The 27,715-nt window shown below is 33.3% G+C and overlaps 2 protein-coding genes and 1 long non-coding RNA gene across 4 annotated transcripts in view; 2 read left to right on the top strand and 1 right to left on the bottom strand.

The window, feature by feature from the left end:
* Positions 1–5,197: 5,197 nt before the first annotated feature.
* On the top strand, positions 5,198–17,780 carry LOC105340006 (protein saal1). The gene is made up of 12 exons (XM_011445836.4): positions 5,198–5,340; positions 5,522–5,658; positions 7,708–7,827; positions 8,223–8,306; positions 8,484–8,563; positions 8,674–8,733; positions 11,065–11,180; positions 12,344–12,467; positions 12,721–12,803; positions 14,928–15,095; positions 15,321–15,637; positions 17,395–17,780. Exons 1-12 carry the CDS (start codon positions 5,331–5,333, stop codon positions 17,674–17,676), a joined length of 1,581 nt encoding a protein of 526 aa, XP_011444138.3. The 5' UTR covers positions 5,198–5,330; the 3' UTR covers positions 17,677–17,780.
* On the top strand, positions 13,225–14,321 carry LOC105323231 (uncharacterized). 2 transcript variants are annotated; one of them, XR_010714223.1, is made up of 3 exons: positions 13,225–13,733; positions 13,893–14,012; positions 14,164–14,321. It is a non-coding gene; the product is annotated as an uncharacterized lncRNA (long non-coding RNA). The 2 variants fall into 2 exon arrangements; XR_010714224.1 differs by having other exon boundaries at positions 13,228–13,733; positions 13,902–14,012.
* Positions 17,781–19,161: 1,381 nt separating the features above from the next.
* The window catches only part of LOC105340004 (tetratricopeptide repeat protein 17), a 32,640-nt gene continuing 24,086 nt past the window's right edge, over positions 19,162–27,715 (bottom strand). Inside the window, exons 23-26 of the mRNA XM_011445835.4 lie at positions 27,111–27,348; positions 25,536–25,655; positions 22,606–22,749; positions 19,162–22,275 (exon numbers count right to left, since the gene is read on the bottom strand). Coding sequence (XP_011444137.3) covers positions 22,126–22,275; positions 22,606–22,749; positions 25,536–25,655; positions 27,111–27,348 — 652 coding nt within the window. The 3' untranslated portion in view covers positions 19,162–22,125. The remainder of the gene's footprint in view (positions 22,276–22,605; positions 22,750–25,535; positions 25,656–27,110; positions 27,349–27,715) is intronic.

Below are 27,715 nucleotides of genomic sequence, written 5' to 3'. Positions count from 1 at the left end.
AACCTTAACCTCATTAAACATCCAAAACCTACTACTCAGATTCAGCATTCAAACCTGTTAAGTGCATAAGTATCATAAGACCATGCAAGTTCAGTGAAGTTAGGACCAGTAATAACTAAGATATAATCATCGGAGGACATCATCTCCAAAGATTTTAACCAGCTCAAAAAACATTAACCCCATCCAGCATCGAAAACCTACTATAGTACCGGACATCAATGGGCGACTTCAGCTGGAATTCGAGTAGGAACTCAGTTACACAGGAACAAGCATAGCATCGACTAAACTCAGTTTAACTCACCTGGCAAATAGTTACGTAGGATTCACACTCTTTCTACATGACGTCGAATGGCAGAGGAGATATATTTAAGTGTAAAAAATTACACATTTTATTAATAATTTAGTTTGTCTGGTTCTCTGCAGTTACAGAAAATTTTTATTCTTAAATGTTTAATTAATTAATGCATGGTAATAAATGACGTTTGCAATTTTAAATCCTGGTTTTATGAGATAAATTTGGGAAGCCGCGGTCTATGAATTTTCTCTGTTCATTAAATAACGCAGTGGCGTAGCTACTAGTACATTGAAGCACTGTGAGTGCGTGCTTACAATTTTTTTTTTGAATCTCAATTTTTTTTAAAAACCGTCTTGTTTTTTTAATTGAAATCCCGACAACCTTTAGCGTTTCTCTCGAACCTTTCCTGAAGCATCCCGAACTAGTATGTAATGCGTTCTTGGAAATGTTGACCGAGTCGAAAGTTCAAAATTCGCAATCCATACAGTATGGTACAAATCTATAATCTTTTCATTGCAATCAACCGATGAGTGGATCAATCCGTATAAAAATGAAAAGAAGCAGCTCTGTTTTTTTAGAGCACAGTTTTTGGTATTAAAGGATCATGGTCACGATTTTTGGTCAATTTCCCCCCCCCCCCCCCATTTTTTGGGAGTTGATTTTAATCAACTCTCCTATGCAGTTACTCTGGCAAACCGAAACTGAAACAGTGTTTGGACCTAAGCACAAATCATCACCGCTGACAAAACTTAGTTCTTGAAAATAATAGAAAAATTCGATGTAATGTAATATGCTCAAGCATTGTTTTTCAAGGAAACTTATCTTTAAACACTTTGAAAATAGTCAGCTGATACGAACAATTTAGATATTTTTTTAGTCTCATGTATTCCTACGCCAAAGTTTAATAAAGTCTCGTTCAACCAGACGCTCGGCTGTCTCGGTAGATCTCCGACAAGCAGAGAGGTTCTCTTGCTTGTCAGAGATTAACGGAGACAGTCGAGCGTCTGGTTGAACGAGACTAGAGTTCGATATCAATAGTGCTTGGATCCATACGATTTTTAGAACTGTTTCGATTACTAATACATAGTTTGAAATCTATCTTTAAATATTACACAACATGATTCATATGGGGTTTCTCGAATTCTTGTCGGAAAAGTCTAAACATTCATGTAATAAAAAAGTGCGTAATTCAAATACAGACTAGAAACTAATTGCCATGCAAGATAAGTTGATTTTGAAATAAACGATTATCGATAAAATCAACTCCCGTCAGTACTTAAGTACTTTGATTAATATTTACATCCCTACGAATGTGTTCGGAAAAATTCGATGTAATGTAATATGCTCAAGCATTGTTTTTCAGGGAAACTTATCTATAAACACTTTGAAAATAGTCAGATTTTATATAATACGAACAATTTAGATATTTTTGTAGTCTCATGTATTCCTACGCCAAAGTTTAATAAAGTCTCGTTCAACCAGACGCTCGGCTGTCTCCGTAGATCTCCGACAAGGAGAGAGGTTCTCTTGCTTGTCAGAGATCAACGGAGACAGTCGAGCGTCTGGTTGAACGAGACTAGAGTTCGATATCAATAGTGCTTGGATCCATGCGATTTTTAGAACTGTTTCGATTACTAATACATAGTTTGAAATCTATCTTTAAATATTACACAACAAGATTCATATGGGGTTTCTCGAAATTCTTGTCGGAAAAGTTTAAACATTCATGTAATAAAAAAGTGCGTAATTCAAATACAGACTAGAAACTAATTGCCATGCAAGATAAGTTGATTTTAAAATAAACGATTATCGATAAAATCAACTCCCGTCAGTACTTCAGTACTTTGATTAATGTTTACATCCCTACGAATGTGTTCGGAATGTTTTCTTTATCATTGCTAAGTATGTAATAAATCAAGAGGTGCTCGAATGAAAGTTCACGAGACTTTCCCGAGACTTTTTCAGTTCCTGTGAAATTTTGAGCGGAAATATAAGTGTTCGGAAAATATTCCCAAAATACGTAAGTACTGGTCGTTTTTTAATATCATATCCTACTTTGATTTATGTTAAAACATGAAAATATATTAAAATATGTCTAATTTTATCATCAAGTGGTTATTTAAACTAAACGATGATATTCAGAACAGAGTTATCGTTCGTGTTCAACCACTCTACACGTGGTTGAAAATATAAACATTGGGTTTGTTAATAAAATCATAGCCATGTTTGAGGCTTTTGGTGTGCAATACCATGCTTTGTAAAAGAATAAAAAATAAAGGGTGTCTGTTTTGTATAAAAACATAGTATATCGAGCCATTTTCACTGAACATTCTGCATAGAATAGTATAGTCTGTTTCACTATAATTGATTACTAGTATATTACTAAGTCAGGCGCGGATCGACAATAATCCTATGGGGGGTCGCTATTAAGCATGTTGATTGCTGCAATATCATGGAAAAAACCTACATTTTTTATTGTCATATTTATTTCTAAAACTCATTTTATCTACCAATTAATGAGTTTAAAGTTTAAAATCAGTAAATGTCTAGATTTTATATTTGATGAAAAGTACATGTACCTATAGGTTCTAAGAAATAGACTATAAACACGAGGCACATTTTTTACTGCGAAACTGAAAGGGTCAAATAAAACCACGTGGTCTAAATTTAAATTTGCAGGGGTGTTTACAATGTAGTGGTTTACAAAAGTTTGAGTGTCAGTCGTTGTGTTATAAACGGGATACAGAGCTTACAATTCTTTGTCATGAAAAGTCTAGAAAAGCTTACTTTAAGATCAAGTAAAACAATTGAACTAGATAACCCATGTAAACTTTTAGAACTTGAAAACTATTTGACTCTATAGTAACACCAGTCCTTCTCTATTTTAGTAAAAAAGGGGGTTTATTTACTAAATTTGATTAAAATTCTATTATTGAAAAATTTCACATAAAATTTATTAAGGAAATTTTAGGTGTACCCAGTAGAACTACTACTGCCCCTTGCAGAGCAGAACTAGGTAGACTACCTTTATGGACAAGAATACATTTTTCAAGCATTATTAGTTTTGGAACCATATTATTACCTCTCAAAATACACTGGTGTTCAAAATCTATAAAGCAACAGTTCATACAAATTCATGGACAAAAGGCATTTTTTCAATTATTAACATTTTAGGGTTTACATATATTATTGTTATACTTTCATGTTAAAAACTGAAATCTGATTGGTTAAGACGCAGTTAATAATATTTTCTATTACCCTCAGCGTTAGTAACGCACTTAGCAACGGGTAACATTAAAAAATGTTACATGCGCGAAAATTATGCGCGTACGGTTCGCTGTAGAATTCACGTTATTCCTATATAAAAGCAGTAAAATTTTCTTAAAAATTAAGACATTCAGTATAACAAAATTTGGGAGGGTAACAGTTGAAATTGACACCCCGAGAAAACCATTGTCAACCGACGCGAAGCGGAGGTTGACAATGGTTTTCGAGGGGTGTCAATTTCAACTGTTATCCTCCCAAACGGGCACTATTTATATATTGACAAAAGTAGTTCAATAAAACCTCTTCTATCAAGTTTAAAACAAAGAAGAACAGACCAGTGTTTACAAGAAGAACATTCAAATTTTTTTAGTTCATCAAAGCTTAATCAAGTTGTTTTTTGGTAATTTTCAACGGTGTTCTTATGTTGATGTATTTAAAAGGAAAATAGAGAGATCAGTTTTTAGTAGTTTAAAATTAAGTTCACATAATCTTGCCATGGAAAGGGATAGACGCTTTATTCCTAAGCATTAAAGACTTTGTAACTATTGTAACACTGGAGCAATTGAAAATGAATTTCATTTTTTATTCAGCTATTCTAAATATATTCATTTAAGAACAGTTTTTGAAAGAAATTTATATACATGTTTTAATTGTTTTAATACTAGAAATAATTTTTCAAAAATGTCAGATATCCTTAAGGCTAAGATCTATTTTAACAGTAAATTTTTAAAAGTGTTGAAAATAACTCTCTCATTTATTAATAAATGTACATCATACAGAAATAGCGCACAAACTAAATTGTCAGAACTATTTTCCTCTCATCACCAGTGTGAATGTAAAATATAATTATACATGTATATCTTCCATACTGATATGTAATAAAAACAATACTAACTTCTGTTTTAATATGCATATGTTGGGCCTTTGCCAATTATTGTAATTGTGTTTGTGCCAGTAAAATATTTGTATTTGTAAACAAAGCTTTGTTAAAGTTTTGAATGTAGAAGTGTAAATTCCAGTTTAAGACCCAAAATGAATGTGATAAACATAAGGTATTATTTTTGTGTGCTTAAAACGAATTAGAAAAGAAAAAAATCAGCTTGAAAAAGAATGTTTACCGGTATGTTGAACAAATGTAAATACAACAGGGCATGAGCCTTGTATTGTGAGCTCTGTATCTTGCTTATAATTCTACGACTGACACTTAAATTTGGTTGACCATTAGAAATGCATTTCTAACCCATTTTAATAAAAATAGAAAAATGAAATTTGACTAAAATCGTGACCTTATATGACCCTTTAAAGCATCTATCCTCTAATTTCGGAAGAAAAAATATAATCTCCAAAAATGAAGATTGCTGTGATTTTAAAAACTTAACGCAAGTTAACGAACTAAATTATAGTTTACAGATTTGAAATAATTATATCTATCAGCAAAATCAAATGTTAACGTTTATTTACAATTAAACAGATAAACTAAGATTTGCATTATATTGTTTACATCTGTTAACTATGGTTAACTATGGTAACTGTAGTGAACGATTCGTAGCTCATATTTGTAAAGGTTATACATAGATTAGAATTAACTTTGGAATGCATAATGATATTTTTTCGCAACTGGCCAGTGGGAAATGGCTGAGAAGTAACATTTTCCCGAGCGAAAACGGCAATCTTCAATGCATCGGGCTCGATATGCTTAAAATGTTGAGCGTGGAGGGAAAGGGATGAAAAATTCTGTATCTATTTAGTTGTTTACAAACATAAGAAAATGAGTGTTGGTATGACAGTTCAATTCAGATATAAATTCAGAGAAACCTTTACCGGTTTATTACATAATCCCCTTCTTATATTACTTTGAAAAATAGTACGAGTCCATAGCGTTAAGAATCGTTGAATTGTGATGTGTTTGAATCCAAGATCGTCTATTATTGAAGGAATTTAAGATCCCTCTCTTCACAGATTCCCCGAGTAGTGACAGGAACCCATCCCCTCCCCCAGAGTTCCAAGAGGATAAAGATCTGCTAGAGGCAGGGGTCATTCGCAACACAACCTTTAGTAAACACTGGCTCTTCTCAACGCTTATGAAATTAATTGAGGTAACGAGTAGAAAAAGAATAATCTTACCGTGACCAGAGACATAAATAACTATAATTATGTCTCTGCCGTGACCAGGCTACGCTCAGGTCACAGTAAGATTTCATCCCATATACTTGCAATATAGCAGCTGCGAAGCGGGTGTGCTTCGCATCAATTTTAAGTCTGTTAATAAAAATAATCTGTTGGGGAATTTCAAAACACATTTTTATACACTAAAAACCTTTTTGAACATGCATATTTAGTTATATCCACAAAATTATCCATTTAATGGGTTGTACCAATGATTTTTGTTAAAATACACGTTTGAATTTGCCTGAATTTTGTCAGAAATTGCACTCGGAATGTCTCAGATTTTATCATTAACATGGCGACCGTAAACAGTGAATTTTCAAACGTGATGTTAAAAGTGGCAGTGATTTCATTGCAAAAACATTGAATTTGGTAAAATGGGATTATAAAAGAGCAACATTGTAGGTGTTTGAGACTAATCATATGAAAATTTAGGCGAGATACAGCTCGATTTATTTTTTTAATTTGCTACGAAGAAAGTATATGGGACAAATTCTATCGTTAAACCTATCTATCTAATGTGCGAGGGGTACTACTAAACAGAGAATTCTAGAGAACTCTAGAGAACTCTGGCGATTTTTCAATATTTAAAGCATTTTTAGCATATTTTTGCATTTTATATGATGTAAAAAGTTGTATTTTAGTCAAAATAGATATTAAAATGTTTGGTTTTAAGTAAATATAAAGGTTTTTCATTTATTTGTATCATTTGAATATTGAATGGACTTGGACACAGGGTTGTCTCTAAGACCCGGGAGGCGGGGAATTTCCTATAATGCCTTAATTACCCGGCTAGTATTGGATTTCAAACACAATGTAGCTATAAGCAAGACCCCCAGACCCCCTGCTACTTTTTCCATCTCCTCCTTCTACTTCAATTTTTAGAGACAACCCTGTGGACATGATTTGAGTTCAAAATTTTCAACTTGAATTCTTTTCATAAATAATTTTGAAATGGTTGATAAATTTACCATTTTGTTATAAGTATTCTGCTTTAAGTATTTGTAATTTCAATGTTATTAGACCTTTGAGACTTTCAAAGTTTGGTCAATTCTAGGGACATTTGGGTAATGAAAAAATAATCTGTTCAATACATATAGATGACATACAATTTATCGAAAAATGCGCTATCGACTTCTTGAAATACTTATAATTAAGTTCTCCAAAATGATATATTGCAATCAAAACTAATATATTGATCTATATATTTTTTTAGCAATTTCATTTATATTTATGAATTAATTACCAACTAATTAAACTGATCAGGCGAAGTCTGTGCATTTGTACATAACACAATTATAATTGTCTAATTAATTAATTACGTGATTATATAAATAAAAACAAAAGCAACAAATGTTTATTGTGTAATTTATTTTATTTCATCTCAGAATATTTATTAGTCACTGTTATTTATGATTTTAACAAGGTACGTTTTCTCCAAGAGTTTTTTTTTTCTATATAAAATAATATTTGTTTGTGGTGTACTTGCACACATGGAAAGTGTTTAATCGTTTTTCTTTTTGGAGGGGGAGGGGGGGGGGCACAATAAACATGTAAAATGACACTTAAAAAAGAAGTGAGGGGGAATTCTGTCTTAAAATTGGATTAAAAACAGCTGAAAAAAAAGCAGAAAATATCCCTCATATGCACAATTTTTTCCATTTTTACCCACTCTTTTTCATGATCTCTGCCAATAAAGTCTATGGAAAAAATCATTTTTAAAGAATGGGAAAAAAGTTTAATAGCTGCTTTGGTTAGAGTTATGGCCGATGTTACTCATGTTAGTGATATGGCCCCTAGTTGGGCTCTTTTATGTCATATATATAATCAATCAATGTATTTTTCACTCTCCTGATTTTATGAAAATGCCAGATTTGATGTCTAGAATCACATGCTTGTTATGTGGTTATTGCAAGTTGATTAGTTTTTAAACTGTATCACTAACAGAAAAATATACTCTCTTCACTCTGCATGAGCAGGAAGTAGAGAAAGAAAATGACAACAAGGAAAGTGAGGAAGGGCAGAATGACTTCAGTGTAGATGTTGATGAGGAGTTACAGACAGAACTGTGTAAACTATGGGACATGTCCATGAACTCGGTGAGACAAAAGCTCGTTAAATATTAGTCTGTCAGACACTTTTATGTTCATACCCACTTAGTTTATGTATTTTCTCAATTTCTGAAGAAAATCAATTGTCAGTTATATATAGAAACTAACATTACTGATATTCTAAATGTATGCATTCCTTCTCATAGACTTCTAACTCTTTTATTCAAAACAACCTGCTTTAATATGTATGATTCTGAATAAATGCATTCGTTTAACTCATTAAAAAAACCCATTCAAATGCATTGTTTAGCTAATTAAAAAAGAAATGGAGAGAAAAATTAGAAAGTTTAGGTAATTAGACACATGGCAATATATAGAAATACATTGAGAATGGCTGTCAATATGAGACAGCAGAATATGTGAATCAGTATGTCCAATTTTAGGAAGTGGTGCATTTCCTCAATGAGTTTAAAGCTGTTGAGATCTTTGTTGGTATAATTGGAAAATCCAAAGCTCCGCGAGTTACAGTGAGTATGAAGTGATAAAATTTATCTGTAAGATTTAGCATTTCACTAGAGTTTCCTTTTGCAAAAAATTAGAATGTTCAAGAAGATATAAACATGAAAAATGGAAACACAACAGCACTCTGAAACCAATTTAAATTGAAAAGAAGAATAAATTTCATAACTTTAAAAATGTTTCAGGAAATCTGCATAGGAATTCTCGGAAATATGGCATGTGACAGTGAAGTTTGTGTGACAATGTCAGAAAATGAGAAAGTCAGGTAGGGATGAAAGCTTTTTATATGTGGTGGTGAATTTTTTCCCATTTCGTAGTGTTTTTTCTATAAAATTGAAAAAGATTTTTTATGAAATTTTCATTCTTTTTGAACAGAAAAATGGTGTTGCTGTTACTAGATAATGCAGACCCCCAAACATTGAATGAAACGACAAGGTAATAATGTCACTTTGTATATACAGGCGACACTCGAAGGCTCGAGCTTCGATCTTTCGAAGTTTTGAATCTCTCGAAGTGAAATCACAGTCCCATTTTTTTCTCTATATAACTAAGCAAATTTACTCTTGATCTCTCAAAGTTCTTGATCTCTAGAAGTAAACCTGGGTCCCATTATACATACTGGTATTTCATTGTTTTTCAATCTTGATAACTCGAAGTGGTTGCAGTGTACACATGCGACTGATCTAGCATGTAATTATATCTCTGCGTGGACCTTACCTGAACGGTCGAGTGAACGCCTGAGGGCTAGCATGGTTCCTTCAAAGGGTAGATAGGTAATTTGTAATTGATCTATTAATTTCAACAACTTGTGAAAATTATGGTATATTAACCGCTCTTTACTTAAAATATTCTATAAATAATTAAGAAAACATAATATACTTAAAAGTTTTTTAGCGTGTAAAATAATCTGCTTAATAACCACATGACTAAGTTCTGTATTGTTTAAATTAATGTAGTATGAAATACGAATGAAATCATGTTAGACTATTCTTCCTTGTTATAAATATAAACTTCCAGCTACTTTAATTTTAGAACCAAAATGACCAGAACCAAAATTTTTGGATTTTTTTCAACTTTTAATCTCTCGAACTCTTGATCTCTCAAAGTTTAATCATGGCCCCCTGAAGTTCGAGTTATTGAGATTCACCTGTATATTTATCACAAATAAAGATTTCAGTATTTCATGGTGAAATCTTTCATTATTTCAGTTTGAATTCTTACTGATGAATAGAACATTCATTATTACTAGTGTGGGATAGTGAAATGCCACCGAAGGGACAAGATTTACGGTCAAGAACGAGGCTCTGCTGATCGAGTCCTAGACCATGAATCTTGGCCCCTTGGTGGAATTTCACTGTCCCACACAAGTATGTAATGAATGATTATTTTTCTCGCATTATTCTATATATAAACAATGTTTGACAACTTTCTTGTTTGACGTTTAAAAGTGTACTTTTGGTTTATCCCGCCGCGCGCTACAAATAGTGTAAGTGAAGAAGAGAGCATACGACAATATTTTTAATGAAAACATGATTAAATTGTAGTCAACTAAGCAAAATAATGACTTAAAGATTAGCTAATTCAATCATTTATCATTTTCTTGCAGTATACAATGTTTGTTTACATTTAACAGCGGCATAGTTCGTAAGACAGAAAAATCTCACACTGCTGTCTCACACATACCGATGTCACACGGGTGATAATGCGAGAAGAAGAAATCTTTGTGATTCTAATTATGTTATGATGGATATTTAAGGTATATACATGTATATACATGCATATATTCGACAACATAATTTATTTTATTTTTTCTACATAGTTTATCCATTTCAGAAATTAAAAATTAATTTATAACTTTTATGGGGTGACTCTTACAGCCTGGCATGTGATCAAATCCAATAAAGCCCAAAGGACTTTTTGATTGATTTGATCACATACTAAACTAATTGATCACCCCTATAAAAGAAAGAATCCTTATTACAAGTAAAAGTAGCTTAAATTCAGATAAGGAGAGTGATCTTGATTATATGGAAGCTTAGGCAGGTTTAAGACTGAGAACAACTCAAATTTGTGTTGGGTCTTTGAGCTGGTTATAAATGCTGCTCATGATACCTAGTCAGACTAAAAAAGTTAATATAACTTTGGATGTGTAAGTAGAGGTAGCTTCAGATACAGAGCTTGATCTTGATTATCTTGATGCTGGAGCAGGTGTAAGTTTTTTAAGTAGTTAAATGCAGTTTTGAAAGTTGGAAAAAATTGCTGTCCTGACCATCTTTCATGGTTCATGTAACTTTGGATTTGAAAAATAAGGCTAACTTCAGATACAGAGCCTGATCTCCATTATGAAGGATGCTAAGGAAACCTTGTCCTACCTCCCTAAAACTTCCTTTATAAATTTTTAAAATGTGATTGTTAATAAGTAATTTATCATATGATTCCTATGATATTGAATCATATGATATGATATTTTATCATTTAATATCAATCACAATTTGGGCTTCTTGTTAGCACTTGATTACCACAGTTACCTCTCTTAGATTATAAAAAGTAGCAGTGTATTGTGGGTCAGCAATTACATGTAGGTCTGGTGATTTTAGTGGTGATAATTATCACAAACACCCACCCCCACCGCACTACTCCCTCAGGTGATAAGTTGAGGCAGGTTTTGGTGCCATTTTTTGGGTGTGACTAAAAAAATGTGGGCGAGTTGGCTTGTATGGCACTGTGTGATGGTAGCTGAAGCTTACTACTGGCTTTGCCCTGCAGGTTTCTGTACACAAGTCTCTCCAATCCAGCTGCCAGAGAAGAGTGGATACGAGCCATCAATGAGGCAGAAAACATCCAGGAGCACATCAACTTTATTTTCCAGAGTTCCACAAACTGTAAGGATGTTAAAAAACTTGTTAATGATTTATGTATACTTAACAATTTAACACACCGGTAAGAATATCTACAGAAAAATTTGAAAGTCTTTTTATACAGGATGTATTCTACTACATTGTCCAAATATTTTGTACAGTGTATATGACTCCTTAAAGCTGATTTTATTATGGCTATTTTGCTCAGGTGAGCGATGTGAACCATGAACCTGTTGTTTATTCTGCTGGGCCATTTTCTCAGCTGATTTTTCAACAATAATGGTAACCAACATTTGTCAAATACGTTAGCATCTGGATATTGGGCAGGCCTCAATATAATTATAATAATATTATTTTCGGTTTTGTTATTTATTATGATTCTTACATGATTCAGTGGTGCATTGTCATCTTGTAAAATAAAGTCACTTTGCGGGAAATGTTGGGCAACGACTGGCCGCAGTTCATTATCAATGGTTTCTGTGTACTTTTCTGCATACCGAGAGTTCCTGTCAGATATACCCCTTATCGTTAGACTGACCCTTGCTTGTAGAACAGGACCAACACATTACGGCATCCACTCTTTCCCAGTTCTCTGCCCCATAAAAACACAATTATTTTCCCAATGATCACTTTACATTTAATCTCAGATTTGTACTTAGTAATTTTTTTCCAAAGCTCATACTGATTGATTTGGTGTACCAGTAGTAACATACATGTATTTCTCTTGGTTTGCGTGTCTTGATCTTGTTTTCATTTGTTTTGTACATATGATTTGTGCATCTTTCTACTTGTTTCATTAGGTGTATATTACACCTATAACCTGATCATTGTGTAATTCAGTCACATTAAGTGTTCTGCTTTATTTGTGTACCTCACTGGATGTGTATTAAATTTTAAAAGCTTATGTATCACACCTGGTTTTTTGATGTATTTTACTTGACTTGGTGTGTGCCCAACTTGATTTGGTGTGTATTACCCTTGAATTCATTAAAAGGGGTGTTTTAGAGTTTATAAAGTACACTCATTTAGTCTGTTAATTTGATTCATTGTTTATTGCAGACACTTTGTGAGTGTTTTTCTATTTTCTATGTTTTCCTATTTCACTGGGCATTTTGTACAATACATGTGTATACATGTATCACATTTGTTGTGTTTTACTCCTGATTTTCGTTTTCATTACATTGTAGCTGATTTGTTACGCAACACTGCTGAGTTCTTGGATGTGCTGCTTGATGTAGATGAGGAACTCTGTCAGAAATGGGCCACGCCCCTTCTGATCCAGTCCATGCTAGAGGCCTTTAAGCAAATTGGGTAGGAATTGAGTATTTATCATGCATTTCATTCATTTATTTACTCTTTACTTCCTAATTTTACATGCATTTTCTTTTTAATTGTAATGCATTGTATTGCATTTATACTTGGTGTCACTTTTTTCTTGGCTTAATATATGTGCATACATGTACATTTGATGAGTTTATCGTTTTGCAATATACATTGTCATGCAGTCTTTTATGCCAGTAATAAGGTAATTCTCTGTGTTGCTATAATTATAATTTCTTTATAGATGTAAACACAGCACGGCCCTAGAAACTTACCTCCATATCTTCCAACTAATGTCAACCACAGAAACGGGAGTGGAATCTTTGGGTAAAACATGTTGCTAGATAATAAATTGAAAGGCTGTTGATTATTTAGTTGTCTACTTTCACTTATATTAACTCATTCCTCTCTGTTGATTATTTAGTTGTCTACTTTCACTAGTCCTTACTCATTCCTCCCTGTTGATTATTTAGTTGTCTACTTTCACTAATCCTTATTCATTCCTCCCTGTTGATTATTTAGTTGTCTACTTTCACTAGTCCTTACTCATTCCTCCCTGTTGATTATTTAGTTGTCTACTTTCACTAATCCTTACTCATTCCTTTCTGTTGATTATTTAGTTGTCTACTTTCACTAATCCTTACTCATTCCTCCCTGTTGATTGTTTAGTTGTCTACTTTCACTAATCCTTACTCATTTCTCCCTGTTGATTATTTAGTTGTCTACTTTCCATACATGCCAACTATCCCGATTTTAGCGGGATTCTCCCGATTTCACGTCGTCAAAAATACAAATCCCGATATCCCGATCGGGATTGTCAAAATACCCCGAAATCCCGATTCTCAAAAAATCCAACCCGTTTTACGACAATAAGTCCCTATTTCCATCTAAAATTTCAAATCCCGCGCTGCTTGTCTACGCTAACCAATCAAAAAGCGGGATTATGACCGCCATTGCTGTATACCTGTATCGCGTGTGTGTATATCGGGATGTGTGAATTGGTGTAATTACCTGTACGCTACCTGTGTCTGGGTGTTTGCAAACCTAATGAGGAGCATGTTTTGATAGTAATTAATCGGGAAGTATCGGGATCGATAGCAAAATGCCACACTTTTTACACAAACTTCGAAAAGAATGGGGTTACACCACCAAAGAAAACGAAACTTTTATCCCGATATCGGGAGGCAGATTCCCGATTTTCGGGATGACTATCGGGATCGTAATTGGATGACAACCATGTATATTGCCGTGCAATAGGTATGTTTAACTTATATATAGTACAACTGAATATATTTATTGACAGGGTACATTTTATTGTGTACACATGACACAGGGAGAAATTGAAAGCTAATACATTATCTGCAAGAAGAATAGATATGTTAAACTTAATGAGTAATAATTTATTTATTTTTTGAGGGATTTTAGGGTAGACCATGGTGGAATGAATGATGTTACAAAGAACACGAAAACAGCCATCCATCAAGCCACCTCCTGCTACCAACTTCTTTGTGAAATCAAAATTGGAGCAAGATGAAGGTAACTAAATTTTTTAATAAGCTAGTATATAATATCTTTGAAGAATTTTAAGCCAGGAAACAATTGTAAATACTTTCTTTCACTTTTTATAGCAACTTGACCCATAAATGCTTTTTTGATATTTAATTTAATTATTCATTTTATTTTGTAGATGTCACAAGAGCAGAGGTCCTGTTTGCCAACTGCGTTGCAGAACTTAGTGCTTTTTGAACTGCTATACCATACTATTTATTGTTTGTTGAGATTTTAAAGATTGATTTAATAAAGATTGATTTAATATATGAAAATAAAATTATGTACTTTATTTGTGATTTCATTTGAAAGAGGAGATTGTTTGATAAACACATTAATAGGATAATGATAAATAGATAAAGAACAAGATGAATTTCTAAAAGTTCAATTGATTATACAAAACAATTACACGACAAAATGCCGCGAAATTTCCTTCTAGGAAAATGTCGTCGCGCGTAAAATCCCCCATGGAGATTTTCAAAAGTTGGCATGTATGCTAACTAATCCTTACTCATTCCTTTCTGTTGTCTACTTTCACTAATCCTTACTCATTCCTTTCTGTTGTCTACTTTCACTAATCCTTACTCATTCCTTTCTGTTGATTATTTAGTTGTCTACTTTCACCAATCCTTACTCATTCCTCCCTGTTGATTATTTAGTTGTCTACTTTCACCAATCCTTACTCATTCCTCCCTGTTGATTATTTAGTTGTCTACTTTCACTAATCCTTACTCATTCCTCCCTGTTGATTGTTTAGTTGTCTACTTTCACTAGTCCTTACTCATTCCTCTCTGTTGATTGTTTAGTTGTCTAATTTTACCAATCTTTAACCACTCCTCCCTCCAACCTTCTCATATACAGACGGTATCATCATTTGTATTAATTTGAATGAACTCTATGTAGTTGAGTGTGCAGACAGCCTGTGCCCCCCTCTGATGAAGTACCTGGGAATCCTGTGTGAGGACGAAATTGTGGGTCTGGAGGGGCGAGAGGCTGCCCTCGCTTCGGCCCTCTCTGTCCTCAATGTCATCTTCACCTCCCATGACGACACAGCCGCCATGCTCCTCAAAGGTGAACTCTGCATTCAGTCAAAGGTCTAGCTAGAATACTAGGAATTGATTTATGTTCATATTTAATCCTAACCTGAACAAAATTAATAATCTATTCTTTCATCTGTTTGATAATGATTACATGAAACTATGACTTTTGAGCACACTGTTGAAATTTGGCCCCCTGTCCGATTTTACAATATATATAGTATGAAATCAATTTCGTTTTTTTTTTTCATACATGTAGATGAAAGGTTATTGAGGATTTTTCTGAAGATCCTTGAGCCACTCATGCCGTACATTCAAAAAATCAATGATGAGAGTTTAAGTGAAACAAAACCTGACACAGCGACTTCTGCTGGTGAGTGTGCAAAAGGAGATAATATTGAGAGCAACCAGGAACCAACAATTTCCGCGAAGGATGAAACCAAAGAGGAAGATTTGGATGGGGAGACAGATGAATCAGATGAGGATGAAATGTCTGAAAAAAGTAAACAACTTATGATGATGCTATACCAAGTTCTCCAAGGATTTACTTTTGATTTCTTGTTTTCAATTCATGTGGTAAGTATGGCAGTTTTAAATTACTATAGATACCACATCATGCATTTTTTTCACCTTTAAAATTGAAATTATAAAAGGAGGTTTGAAAATAAGATACGTGTATAACATTGTTAAAATCATGTGAAAAAAAAGTACAAAATATCATAGTGATGTCATAATTAAAGAAACAGTACAGCGCATATAATTAAAAAAACGACTTGAAAAATTTTCTGATCGGATTTGGTATTTTTGTACTACTCATAAATGTATAAACTTTCAGAAAATTACAAATTTCTCCATGAAATCAATCTAATTATTTCATTAGAATTAATAATTATTTATAACCCATAAATATATACATGTACATGGCAACATGTTGTGGGGTTCCGCCTTCAATACTATTACGCATGCATATTTACTATAAACAAAATATATGGTGGGCTGCCAAAGATTCTTCTGAACAGGTTTGTTGATAGAAATGTGTCCCTTCTACTTCTCTCAGATTATAACTGTAATTGATCAGAGTTTTTAAAATAATCAGAATTATTATTTGTACATGTAAGCATGTATTTTGCATTTTATCAAAGGAGTTGCTACAACCTAAATTCATTTTGCAAGTGAGGCCCCTTAAGGGTTTATTTGATGTATTTATGTCTGTTCATTTTAAAATGAACTGAGATGGGTAAACCATTTGTAAATTATTGAGAAAGTGATGTGTTCCATCTATAGAGTCCCTTTTTCCTCGTATTCCATGATGACCATAGTCTGGCAAAGATCTTGTAGTTTTCAGCATGTGTCAATTAATGTCAATCAAAATCCACGTAGTACAAATAAATGTTACAGATTAATCCAGCTTGTATGACCTTTAAATTTCCGGAGGCTCATAATTACATTAGTTAGGTATGTGAAAGGGATTTTTATGCACTTCAACTGTCACAATCAACATTATTTCTTATTTCCTAACGATACAATGGGTAAATATGAAGTTAAACACACATGTTTTTTCAGCTGTACTGTCTCTTTAAAAATATGATGTCATAAAGATCATTTTTATTTGATGAATTAATGTTTAATAGGCAAAAATTCGGTGTTTGCTGGATTTTTAAAGAGACCAAAGGGCTTTTAAAATTTTAAAATGTAAAAGCAGTTCTTCTGAAAACATTAGTAAATTTTGACATTTCTCTGTTTTTAAAAAGGGGCCTTAAGTTCTGTATATGAAACTAGTTTTCAAATTGTGTTATAATCATCGAGGGTTTGGTCAATGGGGAAAAACTAGTATTACAGTTACTGTATATATACTGTACTAGATAAACTATACAGTTACTGTATATATACTGCACTAGATGAACTATACAGTTACTGTATATATACTGTACTACAGGTAGATAAACTATACAGTTACTGTATATATACTGCACTAGATGAACTATACAGTTACTGTATATATACTGCACTAGATGAACTATACAGTTACTGTATATATACTGCACTAGATGAACTATACAGTATATTTAATATTTGTTCTAATTCCATAATTTGCATATTGTATTATTTTGAATTTTCAGTGTTCTTCTCTTTTTTTAAATCATAAAAATTCTTTATTTTGTTTGAGGAGGAGGTTAAACAAAAAATTTAAGGGGATAAAGTACAGGTTAAATTAAGAAAAGATCTGTGGTATTTGCAAGGAGAATAGGCTGAAATTTGGACCTAAATTGGCTGAAATGAAGTACTGATAAGGGCATACCATTTGTATTATGCTAATGATGATTTTGTTGCAGGCAATGACCGAGGAAGACGAGGAAGAGAAAGAGAAGACATCAACAGAATGCAGCAATCAACACAAAAATCTCTTCACTTACATGAATGAATCAGTTAGCAGGGTACGCTTAAATCACTTCATAGCCACGCTTAAGGATGCAGCCAATGATACATTTAACCCTGTTGATACCATAAAGACTGCAGCAACTAAATTTCAGCTTGATAGATTGGAGAGGATTATTAAGTCTGTGGAGGAAGGACGCTATGTACACAGAGAAAATTCTAACGACAATGGAACTTAAGTTTGTGATGAGGAACCATTCATGTACATTTTCTCATTAAGAATTCATCCAATTTATCAAATAATGTGTGTCAAATATCAATAAAAAGCAGCTGTAACATATAATGTAGTTAATATAATATTGTATAATTTCTTGCGTATGGATTTAGTTCAGTGATACCTGGATGTTTAGAGCCGAGATTAAATGTCAATTATACACTACTGTTAAAATTAGGAAGTTCATTCTATTTGTTAGTAACAAATGGCCAACAATTTAGCTGTCAATATCCTTTTAACGCTATGTAGTTCACCAAGGCGAAGTCAGGGGGAGCCGACGCTATAATCCCATCGTTGGTGTCGGCATCCAGGTTAAAGTTTTTGGAGCAGGTCTTGTATCTAAGTTATTACTTGTCCTTTCTTCACCAAACTTGCATGGATAATGCATATGGACCTACTAATGGACTTGAAAGACTTGGATGCAGAATCTGGGCCATGAATTTCAGATGCTGGAGGAGGTTAAGGTTTTGTAGTAGGTTAAAAATTTTTGATAGCTACATCTATGACCAAACTTGCATGAATGGTGTGTCACATGATCCTTAAGCACTTGACAGGTTTTGATGCTAGATCTGCATCATTGAATTTGGATGCAGAAAGAAGTTAACATTTTTGGAGCTGGTTAAGTTTTTGGAGCAGTGACCTTTGATAGACAATTCTTAGTTATTTTTGGTTCTATCTTTACTAAATTTGGATAGATATTGCATTTTGTGATGGTGATGTTCTTCCCTGGCTTGGATGCTGAATCTGAGCCATAGGTTTCAGATGCTGGAAGAGTTTTATGGTGTTTCAATGGGGCCACTTCGACCTTCGCACTTTCGCCTTTAGGTCGAAGATGCCTTTTATACAGCTAAAATTGTCTTTAAACGATAGAGAGCTCCATAATTATAAGAAGGCGAAAGTGCAAAGATGCAAAGGCGAGAGTGCAAAGTTGCGATGGCGAAGATGCGATAGTAGTATCGCTTCTTCGCCTTCGCACTTTGGTCGTCGCAACTTCGCACTCTCGCCCTAAAGGCGAAAGTGCGAAGGTCGAAGTGGCCCCATCGGAACACCATAGGTTTTCGAACAGGTCACATATTTATTAAATAATAGTACATGTATACTTTCTTATTCAAACTTGCATGGTTAATTTAACTATGTAAATAAATCGCAGATCTAGGTCTAATAAGGTCACTCCAGATGCAAAGTGACCTTGATTATCTAGACGCTTAGGCAGGTTGAAGATTTTAGAACAACTCAAATTGTGTTGGGGTCTTAGAGCTGGTTACGAAATGAAGTAAACTCTATTCATAACCTGTCAGAACTTAAACAGTTAATATAACTGTGGATGTGTAAATGGGGGTAGCTTCAAAGACAGACTTGATCTCGATTATCTTGATGCATCTATGTCATGTGGCAGCTTTTCTCTATATTTCATCTGAATTATTCATGGGGAATAACAAAATGATAAAAAGATTCTTTTTTCTTTTATTTGCAAGTGAGTTACAAAAAAAAATTGAATTCATAATCATCATATATCTGTATATAAACCAGTTCAGGCCACACAATTATAATAGACTAAGAAACATAATCATTAAAAATTAAGCATTAATTATGCTCATCAGAGAACATTGGACAGGAACTGTTTTGGAAACAGTTGTATGTTTATGGCATATTATGCTATACTGACTATATAATAAAAAAAAAATGGCAACATATTAGTGACAAGTATAAAAAGACTGAAAACTGGAGTGAAAATGAATGACAACTAATAATTAACTAAAATTTTGTAAACACATTAAAATGAAGCTGATACATAAATAAATCAATATTTTTATTATTATTTATTTTTCCCTCTATTTCTTAATGAAACTTACAGTTAATTCATAGCTAGAAACAGCCAGACTGAAATCTACATGCCCCATTTATCGATTGGTCAAAATCTACAGCGGCTGAAACTGACGAGAAACTGACAGGACTAAAATTGACATGCCCTATTTATTGAATGGTCAAAACCTACAGCGACATAAGAAATATATATCATGGACTGCACAAAACAATCATGATGATGTCAGACTCAAAGATTTGGCTGTTTCTTTTAGCTGATGTACTTAATATGTACATTAACAGTAATTTAGAGAATTTTACTTATTTTCGTAATCAATTTATTAATTAGTTAAAAGAAAGACCTTAATATAAACAGTAATATGCTTTCTTTGGTGACTTATGCAGGTTATGGAGGTTGCGATTACTGCAGAAAAAATTTAAATAGCCCGCTAACGCAGGTTATGTATTTTTTCTGCAATGTCGCTACCTTCATATCCCGAATGACTCATAATAAATCTCTGATCTAAATCATGTCAACTTTTTCAAACCTCCTGAACACCTATCCAATGTGTTCAGCTTTAGATACTGAAAGGAATATTTAACAAAAATTCTCAATTTGATATTGCTTAATATTTCATATAAAAAATATGGGCAAGTAAAATAATTGAACTTCTAGAAAAACCTGTACTGTCTATACAATATGCATTGTAACAACCTATTAAGTACATTAATAAAGATAGTTATGAAGGATGCAATTAAACCATTTGATCTGTGGCAATATCATCTTCATATATTTACATGTTTTATTTACAAAAATGCAAGACTAAAAATGCTGAGTAGAATGTTTATCATTTGTTACCAGACAAACATTTGTATTAAAAGTTATCCCTGTAATTAAACTAAAAACATTAAATAACGTGAAAATGATAACAGGGTTTTCAGCATGAAGGGAAACTTTACAGTAAATAAAATACAATGCATATACATGTATTACTATATAGTAAATATCTAGGTACCTGTATTCAATGCATATTTCAATTCAAAGAAGACGCTAAAGTAAAATTCAATCTGATTGTCTAGATTGTTGAACATGCTCTCAAATATGTCCATCTACAAAAATAATGGCAGATTTGATACCCCTTGACTAAAACTTGTGAAATGTACTACCCAAGTTTCATGGTTGGCTGAGAGATAGAAAAATATATATGCTCATGCATGTGTAAAGTCAACTTTTTCAAATTATGAATGAGTACCCCCCCCCCCCCCCCCTCCTATTTTGAAATCAATTTTTGATTAAAATATCATTAAATTCAAAACATACTGTAATTACATAACTACTAGTAATATAATTATAGATTTTTCCTTATTATAGTTATATAAAATTAATAGGTTTTAGATGTGTTCCCTCACAAAGCTGTGATGATCTAATCCCCTGTATTGCTGTGGAAATAATCCTTGGTTTGTAGCTACTGTACATATAATTACTGGTAATTGAACCATAATTCCCTTGCCATGACACATATTACAATAATGAAATAACATAAGCACTAATTGAAATATTGCTCACTTACGGTAACTTCTTCCTAAACTATTTTCAGTCATAGGTAGGCATGACAAACGAAAAGAAATTAAAGTTGGCACATGAATATTCTGCGTAATGTGATATCTTTATGTGCATGTATAGTTACATGTATATGTAAATTAAGTTATGTAATTAATTATAATTTAAACACTATAAGCTTACAATAACATAGCACAATTTTTTTTCTTCAAAAATTGACTTCATTTATGAAGGTCAACAAGATAAGGTTGTTCAATACCATATCATGACTTAATTATAATAAACTAATCCTTATCTTAATTTCCAAGACACAAAAATATTACAGATACATTGAAAATGTACATAAGAAGAAGACAGTTTAAGAACAGGGATCAATTTTTCATTCCATGTGTGTATATGTAAAGACTACATAAAGGTTTGTTAAACATCAAAACATCTGAACAGTACCGTACATTTGTGTAAGCTACCGGTATATGTACATAATGACCCCCCATCAATACACAGACAGTCCTTCCATATGAATCATGGTTTGACTTGAACAGACTTGTTAACCTTGATGTAAAAAAGACTGACTTAATCTACAACTTGTAAGTTAATGAGATCAGACACATCACAGCAAGTTTTACTTCATTAATCACAATATAGCAACTGAAATGATAAAAAACAAGCACCTTAAAAGTTTCAAAAACAAAAGTTGCAAAATAACACAATTTTTTAATTTTATCAATGCAAACCACTTCTATTTTCAAATTGGCAATATGTACTGCAAAAGGTATTTTTCAAATACAATGCAAAAGATACAAATAATTCAACCTTTAAAAATATAAATAATATATTGCTATTTGTACATAGTACCCTTTTGCAAAAATACAATCTAAGGCTTTTCAACTACATGCACTTATAATTGGGACTGTTGAAACAAAGAGTACAATGTAATATATAAACCCTGTTCATCAACACTAGTAACACTGACTTTGTAGATATAAAAAAAATACTGCTTCACCGAGAGCTGTGGCGCTCACTAGAGTGACTGGACCATCCTAAACTGGTTCAGGGTCGCGTAATCTTTCCAGATTGGTTCTCTGGTCTTTGCATTACAAACCGACATTTAATTTTTTTAAGCCTCTGCTTGGCTGCTGTAAATGAGGACTGAAGACCAAGGGTTGATTCATAGAACATCGTGGCTTTATCCCACTGACCCTAAATCAGAAGACAAAAATTTCCAATTTTGAACAAATTTAATTTAAAAAAAAAGAAGAAGTATTTTGGATAACAGATGTATTATCCCTCAAAAAGAAATCAATTATTTTAATAATCAGCATAGTTTTCCCAGCCTGTGCAAGCAGAAATTTTGGACACAATTGGAATGAAAATCATTTCCAAAGCTGTCCAACAATGGGAATTTCAGATATGTATTTCATAGCTAAAACATTCAGCAAAAGTATTCCGCTTTCAATTAATTTTCATCCATTTATTTTAAATTTAAAAAAAAAACCATATTCCATGTAATTGTTTCAGAGACAAACTTGCCTTTGCTGCATAGAGATTGGCCATGGTGAAGTGGCTGACTACCAGCTTGACTGGGACATCCAGTGCCATGTTTGTGGCTACAATGGCATCATTCAAGTATCCAGACCTGTGCAGAATGTTGGCAACACTGATCAAGGCTGTGTCCTGTAATAATTAACAAAGGTGGACTTAGTCAATCATTTTTTGTAAAACTACATGTGATTGTTTGAATCTTTTAATATCGTACTCTGATGTTGCTTTGTTCAGATAATGGTGGGGTTGGAAGGGAGCACTGCTGTCCAATTTTTTACATGCTCAATGTCACAAAATTAATATTATACTTTGTCACAGTTCACCTGAACTCTAGGTTCAAGTGAGCTTTTCTGATCACCTGTTGTCTGTCCTTCTGTTAACTTTTCACATTTTTGACTTCTTCTCTAAAACCACTCGGCCAAATTTACATAGACTTAAAACAAAGCATCATTATGGGGAGGGAATTTTAAATTGTTAAAATAAAGTGTTACAGGGGAGATAATTAAGAAACAGTCAAAATAGTGTGCATGTCTTTAAAAATCTTCTTCTCAAGAACCACTGCACTACAAATGCAAATATTAACACAAAAGATTGTATTTATAGTGAACTCTTTAAATTGTAAAAATCATGACCCCCGAACTCAAACTGGGGCCCCAGGCTGGGTTCAAAGTGTAACATAGAAATACATTGGAAAACTGTTTAAAAATCTTCTCCCCAAGAACCACTGTACCAGAAATGCCAATATTTACACAAAAGATTGCATAATTCTGGATATTCTTATGTTTATCTTCAAATTCGTTTTCTAACAGGATAACTTTATAGTCACATCACATGTTGAGCATTGCTCCTCAACAATTGTGTATATACAGGATATATACCTAATACATCAAACTCTGAACCCTTTGTGAGGCCCAAGAATTGTCCAGAGGCCAAAGTCTAAACAATTTTAAAGAATCAGCGATATGTAAAAAAGCCTGCATATAAGTAAAAGTATATTTCAGTTTTTGTGAATAATTAAAATGTTTTCCTTTGTAAAACTGGATCCCCAATGTATCCTCACCCTACTCTACAAGATCTTAATTTTAAAGAATTTGAATCAACACTATCTGAAGTCGCTTTCATTAAAGTTAAAGCCTTTTAGAAAAAGATATTTTTTTATATATATTCATGTCCCCCCCCTCCATGGGACCCCATTCTATCCCCAAGGGGTCATGATATGAACATACTGACAGTGCTTCCACACAAGTTTCAGCTTTCCTAACTTATCAGTTTCTGAGAAGAAGTTTTTTAAAGACGTTTCTCTATAAAATCTATTCCTATGTAAAAATTCAACCCCCGTCCCCATTGTGGCCCCAATCTACCCCAGAGAGGGTTATGATTTTCACAACTTTGAATCTACACTACCTGAGGATGCTTCCACACAAGTTCAAACATCCTGACTGTTTGGTTTCTGAGAAGAAGATTTTTAAGATTTAACTCTATATATTCCTATGTAAAAATTTGAACCCCATTGTAGCCCCACCCAATGTTCCGACCACAAAATTACAGAAATTGCTCTTGGGTTGTAAAATATCATAAAACATCAATAGTTTTGGGGGATATGGCAGCCACTGATTTGGTCATTTTTTGTGTGCGTATTATACATAGGTCCTATGTATAAGTTCCTTATACCTTTCCTTATATCTTGTTTTTTTTCGCCATTTTTGCCAACTTAAGGTGTGCGCATTATACACGAGTGCATATTATACACAATACTTTACGGTACACTTTCACTGTAAATCTTCTATTCAAATTTGGTAACAGTAAGTTTTAAATTAACACACTTACAAGAACCATCATCAGAATAAGCATTGTAAAGCAAAACTGAGAAGTGCATCAACTCTTTTGGTGTATTCCGAGCGTCAGATATATCATTTAAGTACCTCACAAGATATCTAGTTTTCACAGCAATCATATCAACTATTTTCTTCAACAATCACGTCTATTTGCAGGGTTATGCCAAGTTGCATATTCCAGCAATTCAACTCACCTTAAAACCAGTTTCAACAAATCTTGCTGCACAGTGAATAACATCACAAGCCATCGCATGTATTTCCCTTTCGTTTTCAATTCAGCCCGTTCAGATTTAAACTCTCTATTTGTGTTTAATCCATTAATTCAGCCCTGCTCAGCTGAAGGCATATCCATTTTGTTGCTGTTGTTGTTTTGTATTCATACACGTCGCTTCATTTACATTATTTACATTTTTGATCAAAGACACTTCACATTTTATGATTTGAAAATGTTATATCAAATGATAAGGTAGTGCATTGATGAAGTTTTCCAGTCAAATTTTCCTTTGATAAGTCAATTAATAGAAAAATTATTAAATTCATTTCTTAAATGCTAATTTTCTTCTCAAGAACTACAATGCTACAGTTTTTGAGAGCAATATGCAAGGATCCTCAAATAGAATTGATTCTAAATTGTTAAATCTAACTATAAACCCCAGAACAATACTGGGGCCCCAAAAAAGAGTTCAAAGTTAAAAGTAGAAAGAGCATATGCTAAAAAAAAATAGAATGTTACAAGGAACTGTTGTTCAGGTGAGCGAAGTGGCCCATGGGCCTCTTGTTCTTCATTTTCTGATTTTTTTCCCTATTTTGTTTATGAACACACTTATCAGCAAAAAAATTTGAAATCAACATAAAAAGTCCAAGATTTCCTTTCAGACATGCCCCTTATTTTCAACATAAGAAGGGAAATTGAGAATAATTAAAATAAATTTATTTACTGATATTCTTAATGGAAAATTTTGGCATATCTATTATCCCATTTGGATGGTCTCGGAACATCTTGCAAAATCCTCTGTTAACAATTCGGCACTTTCCTGTTTTTAACAATACAAACCCCATACAGATTTTTTTAGGTAGACTTACTTGCACATCTGGGGGTGCTGTGGTCAGTGCCAGCCGTAGACAGTCGATGGCACGGCTGGCATCCCCTTCTACCCTCCAATAGAGGGCAGCTGTGCTCGCCAGTACCCAGGATGTCATGTTCTGTGAAAAAGCAAACAACAAACTCAATTTGATAGATGTTTTAACTAATTTTTCTTTTATTTTTAAGTATGCTATGAAATGTCCCAAAAATAGAAATTAACAAAATAAAACAATTTTTGTTTAATATGAGGAACAGCCAAAATTTTTAATTTCAAGTTTTGATTTTTCTGATTGTGTGTTTTTCATGACAGATAACTTCAAATGAAATTTTTAACAAGGGCAACACAAAGCGGAGCATCCCCTCGCGGCATGACTTGTTGTAGGGGGAAATTCATTATTTCGAAAAATACATGTAAGTTTTTCAGATCGAAATTAATCAGATCAAAATAAATATGTCACAAGTATTTCTAAAAACCACTTTGAATTCATAATATATATTTTATCCAAATCCCCAAGCTTTATGGTGTATATGGAGGGGGGGGGGGGGGGGGGGGGGGGGGGTTACATGTACGTGGTTGCATAGTTTTCGAATTTCTAGCAGAAACTCAACACATGTACACATATGCTTTAAAGTTAATTAATTTAGATTCATTTAGTGACATTCATTTTTATACATGTATAAGCATACATAAACAATCCGTACATGTTATGAAATGTAGCTGAAGATCTTGTGATCTGTATTCTGCTCAGAAGGACAATTCTAGTTGCTTGTGGTATGTCAACCCATAGTAGTAGATATGCAGCTATTATTAATATGAAACAATCTTCGCGTGATAAATGCGATATATGTTTAAGTCTATTCTGAATTTTGGACTAGTCCTTTGTAAGTAATACGGGAAAATTTGTCCGAAAGTCGACTGCTTGTTTCGATGTCAATCGGATGACTTTAATTTCTTGCCCGCTTCAACTTTTACCTATGGGCAATCTTCTAACCCTCTAATACTACAAAACGTTTGGGTTTTTGTTCCCTTTACTAGATTAAAATCCCAAAATATCAAGTTGCTGATTCGAACTGCATACAGTAGTGATTTAATAAAGTCGTACATAAAATTACCGGAAATGTCTATTGTCAAGTCGTACATTAATTCATGTTTTAACTTCGCTTTTTTACGATAATTTAAAACATATTGAATCAATTGACTTGGAAATCAGTAGGGTTTGTCCTTATACCATGCAAAAGAAGTGTACACAGTTTGATGAATATTTATTAGAGGGTTTTCTTGGAATTTTGCTAAAGAGTTGACAATGGACACACACACATACATACATACATACATACACACACATGCACAGCAGCGATGCTATATCCCCCTCGCAACAAGATGCGCGAGGGGATATAAATAGCATTTTTTACCATGAACTACTACTAGTAAAGAAAAAGCCCAAACTTTTCCATATCATGGTAAAATAAAAAGACATGTTTGTTATATTTTCATACAGAGCTCTTCAATGGAAGAAGATAAATATGGTCTAAATATGACCACAACCATCCAGCCTTCTTAAATTTCTGCTTACCTTCCTGAGAGCCTGGGCAATCCTAGTGCCGATCACCTCCACTGGCTGTTTGTCTCCTCCCCCACCCAGCTTCTGCAGAACCTCCTTCAGAACGGTCTCAGGGTGGTAGTGGAGGTGCTTCTTATTCCTGACCCCCGGCAGCATGTCAAGCTCCAGCGCACTGTGAAAGTCAGTAATACACACAGGCTCCTCAAGGTTCCTTTTGATCACCGTCTCAAAGTCAATGTGCTTCCTCAAGCTGGAGCAGAAGGGTAAAGAAAGAGTCATGTTAGGCCAAAAAATAAAATTTATTGGTTCTCAGGCACTGCTACAATAGGGAAAATGATACCGCAATCATCTAATAGATTTCATTACTCTATCGAATAGAGCAATAACAGAATTTTCAATTTTGATATAAAATATGAAAATTGAGATGATTGGAAATATAGATATCACACAAAACAGCAATTATAGAGGAACATTTCGCTATGAATAAAATAGTCAATATAAATTTGAAGGGTTAATATGTAAATACGAAAAATATTCATTGAAATGTTTATTTTTTTTTTTGTCCGACCGCTAAAGATGTAAACATGTAAATCTAAAGAATAAATATAAATAAAACT

Source organism: Magallana gigas, chromosome 5 (genome assembly GCF_963853765.1).
Source record: "Magallana gigas chromosome 5, xbMagGiga1.1, whole genome shotgun sequence".
NCBI classification, from domain to species: Eukaryota; Metazoa; Mollusca; class Bivalvia; order Ostreida; family Ostreidae; genus Magallana; species Magallana gigas.
Note: the sequence above shows the minus strand (reverse complement) of the source record. Positions and strands in the feature narration are given on the sequence as shown.